This window comes from Lipotes vexillifer, unplaced genomic scaffold (genome assembly GCF_000442215.2).
Source record: "Lipotes vexillifer unplaced genomic scaffold, Lipotes_vexillifer_v1.1 scaffold394, whole genome shotgun sequence".
Taxonomy (NCBI): Eukaryota; Metazoa; Chordata; class Mammalia; order Artiodactyla; family Lipotidae; genus Lipotes; species Lipotes vexillifer.
In genome coordinates this window covers 1,349,237-1,353,043 of record NW_006791731.1, presented here as the reverse complement: position 1 = coordinate 1,353,043, position 3,807 = coordinate 1,349,237, and the positions used below count along the sequence as shown (strand labels likewise).

At 66.2% G+C, this 3,807-nt stretch overlaps 1 protein-coding gene across 1 annotated transcript; it reads right to left on the bottom strand.

The window, feature by feature from the left end:
• Nucleotides 1-490: 490 nt before the first annotated feature.
• LY6H (lymphocyte antigen 6 family member H) lies at nt 491-2,937 on the bottom strand. Its single transcript, XM_007464575.1, has 4 exons — nt 2,786-2,937; nt 2,194-2,321; nt 1,342-1,461; nt 491-1,031 (listed from the first exon to the last, which is right to left on the bottom strand). The coding sequence occupies exons 2-4, from the start codon at nt 2,258-2,260 to the stop codon at nt 796-798; spliced, it is 423 nt and encodes a 140-aa protein (XP_007464637.1). The 5' UTR covers nt 2,261-2,321; nt 2,786-2,937; the 3' UTR covers nt 491-795.
• Nucleotides 2,938-3,807: the final 870 nt, after the last annotated feature.

Below are 3,807 nucleotides of genomic sequence, written 5' to 3'. Positions count from 1 at the left end.
TGGAGACCTACACACGGGCGTGTCTGTATGTTCCTGTGCGCACGCACACGTGGACCTGTGTGGACATGCCTGCGCTGGGGCACACAGGTTCAGGGGCTGCTGTGACGCAAACGCGTCAGTGGGGGCGTGTGGGGCACCTGTGGGCACGAGCACGTGACGACGTGAGAGCGTGGTGTGGGTGAGGAGTGTGCCCTCTGCGGACGCAGGTGTGAGTCCGGGCACGGCCCCGTCCCTGGTGTGCGCACACACCGTTGCAAGGCCTCGCCCTCAGGCCCACCCTGTGACTTTGCTCATCTCAACTCTCACCGCCCCTCAGGCTGTTCCCAAACTTTACCAGGCCCAGGGTCCCCTGGCAGCTCCACACCACAGCCCCCAGGGGACGAATGCTGCCCTCCCTGCCCCCGCCCCCTGCCCTTTCTCTGCCAGGAACCCCCCCCCACACACACACACACACAAAATCCCCACCCAGGCTCAGGCCCGGGTCTCTGGACTCAGAAGTGACTTTACTTCTCTGTAAAGGACGCCCTCACAGCCAGGCTGTCGGGCAGGCCCTGGCTCAGCCTGGCTTCCCCTCCGAGGCCCGAGGTCCCAGCCCCCTGCTGGATGCCTGATTCCTGGAGATGTCCTGCTGGCTGGGACTTGGACCTGGTGGAGAGACAGGGAGGGGTGGGGGCCACAGACTGTGGAGCAGGCCAAGGCTGCCCCCAGCTTCAGCCAGGCCAGGCTGGGGAGGGGGCAGCCACAGGCTCAGGTCTGGCGGGACGAGTTCAGAAGCTCTGCGGGAGGGAGGGGACCTCAGGGCCCAGCCCAGAGGAGGGTGGGCCCCAGGCCGAGCAGGAGTCCCCCCGCCAGGGCCCAGGAGCTGCGCCCCGCCAGCGCCACTCCGTTGCACAAATCCTTCTCACAGCAGTCCACATCTACTTTCAAGATCCCAGAGTTAATGAAGCCCATCAGATAGTCTGAGAAAAAGTGCCGCTTCACGAAGTCACAGGACGAGGCACACATCTTGTTCACAGAATGATCCTTCCTGCCTGGGGAGGAGGGAGGGGAGCCTGGGACTCGAGCCCCACAGGGCCCTTTCTGCCTGGTGCCCAGGACCTGAGCCAGGGACCCTCCAGGTCAGTTCAGGACCCCGGAACAACAGAACTGAGGCTTCAATCCACCCACGCTGTCCCCAGCTACATGAAAAGGGCCACAGAAGGGCCAGAAAGGGTCAGGCACCTGCTGACTGTCACACAGCAGGGCAGTGCCCTGCCCACAGACCCGTGCTCTCGTCCGAGGCCAGAGGGACTCTGATGACACCGCTGACCCCTCCCCGCCCCAGGCTGGAGGCTGACTTACTGCTACTGGGATCTGTGATCCGGACACTGGCACACACCGTGTCTGCCGGCTGGCACTGCTTCGGGGTGCAATGACTGGAGTTGCTGGTCAGCGTGCAGTCCTGGCACCACAGGCCATGAGCTGGGCAGGGCACAGAGACGAGGATGACCAGAGGGACAGGGGTCCAAGCCAGCCAGCCCCCTGTGTCCTCCCCACCTGCCTCGCTGCATGTCCTAGGAGAACCATGCAGCTGTAGGAGGCCGGCACTCCTTGACCAGGAGTGACCAGGCCAAACTAGCACCCGGAGGACAGGCTGGGACGACCTGTGTGCCTTTGGGCAGGGTGGGGTGAGGGTGCCACCAATGGGACTCCGGAAGCCCCTATGCACCCCCTCCAGGCCCCACACACATGCACAGTGCGTGCACACATAGCCACAAGTATCACACCTATGGTGCCCTCCTGCACACTCCTACCCCCCTCACACACATCCCCCCAGAATCTAGTTGGTTCCGGTGGAGGAAGAACCAAACAGGACTTAATGGGAGGCCAGGTGGGGCTCAGAAGAGATGGAGCACAAGCAACCCGGCACTAAGCCAGGAGCAGCCGTGCAGGACCAGCCGCTGGACCAGGGCCCGGGAGGAAAAGGACCCATGCTCTCAGGAGCCAGGAGAGACCCGCGCGGCTGGAGCTGGGGCAGTGCCAGCAAGGGCCACACAGGCGAGCGCTGGGCTGGGGTCGCTGGGTTCGGGAGGGGGTGTGGGTCTGATGGGCATCGTCAGAGAATGGCCGCCCCACACCTGGTTCTCTCCGGAGCTGCCTCGTACAGGCTCTCAGGCGACCTGGCCTACCCCCGCCAGCCGCCCCCAGACTCACCGGGGCCGGAGCACAGCAGAGCGGCCAGCAGCACCAGGCCGAGGCCCTTCATGGCAGCAGGCAACATGCTCCAGGCGGACCTCAGGAAGGCGCGGGGGCTGCAGGCTGGGGTCGTCTGGGGCACAGGCCTGGCAGGGAGAAGCCTCGATCAGGAGACCAAGTCCCGGCCCAGCTCGAAGGACCCTCCCCTTTTCTGGCATCCTAACGCAACCTCCTCCCCGGAATCCAGGGCCGAGGGTCGTCCGGGAGCTCCCAAAGCCCCACCCCCAGCCCATCCCCCAGATCATCCACCATCACTGCATTCCCCCCCGGGGAAAATAGGTCTGCCCTCTCCGGCAGGGTGACAGCTCGAAAGGCCCGCACCCCACGCTCCGCACCTGTGGGTAGGAGGGTGGGTCGGGAGGCGCGTCTTATCCCTGGGGAGCGATAGGTGCGTCCGGAGAGGAAAGGGCAGGACAAGATGCGAGTGGACAGTACCTGCCAACGGGGGGAAGGGCGAGCGCCTCGCCCCCACCCCACCCCGGGCGGAGGGGCCGGGAACCCGGCGCCGAGCCTCCTCCCCTCGTCTCCCCGTGCGAGCCTCAGCTCTCACCGCGGATCTAAGCGTGGAGCGCGGGCCTCAGGTCGGGGGCGCACTCACATCCCTGGCGTGTCGCGACTCCGGGGCTCCGGGCAGCGCGGGCGGCGCGGGGAGAGGTGCCCTTCGGTCTCCCTGTGGACGGGAAGCCGGGTGCAGCCTTGTCTTTCGGGGAACGCAGCCGCAGACACGGACCCCGTGCGAGGGGCGGGGCGGAGCCGGGGCGGGGGCCGCGCGGCGGGGCGGGGGAGGCTGGAGACTCAAGGACTGGGGCGTCTGGGGCTCAGGGCCAGCTCCGGGTCACCGTCCCGGGCCGTCCTGGGCCCCCCCGGCCAGCCGGCGCCCCGCTCGCCAGCGCGCGCCCGCCCTCTCCGGCTCGGGCTCCCGCCGCCCGTTCCCGGGCACTCCCTCCACCTCTACCTCCCCTCCCCAGGCGTGGGCAGGATCCCTTCCCCCTCTGCTTGGCTGAGATCCCCTCGGAATTTCTCGGAAGAGGAACGTTTACTGCGAAAGAGGAGGACAGGGCACAAAGACGCAGAGAGGGAGGGAGGGAGTAACGGCTGGCAGGTGCTAGCACCGGGCCCTGCTCACAGCCCTTGGGCCCTCCGCTCCCCAGCCCCATCACGGTCTCGACTGTTCGAGGCTATTCTCCCCGGAGCACCCGCGACGACCCCACCAGCAGCATCAACCCCAGGGACCCGACCCCACCAGCAGCATCAACCCCAGGGACCGCGGCCTTCAGCCACGCCCACACTCAAGAGGGCGAGTCCCAAATCCTGGTCTGGGCATTCAAGGTCCTCCGCTGCCTGCTCTGGCCAGTTTCTCAGCTTTGTCTTTCGTCTTCCGGTCCCACCAGGCGTTAGTCGTGCTGTCGTTTTGCATCTGCTGTCCCCTGTGCCTGGAATCGGTCTCTGCTGGGCACTGGTCTCTGCTGGGTGCTGAGTAAACGAAAGCAAGTGCTGGGGTCCTTCCTTCAGTCCTGCCCTCATTCGTCCAACAAATATTTATGCAGACAGCCCGGGACCACACTGGTGTGT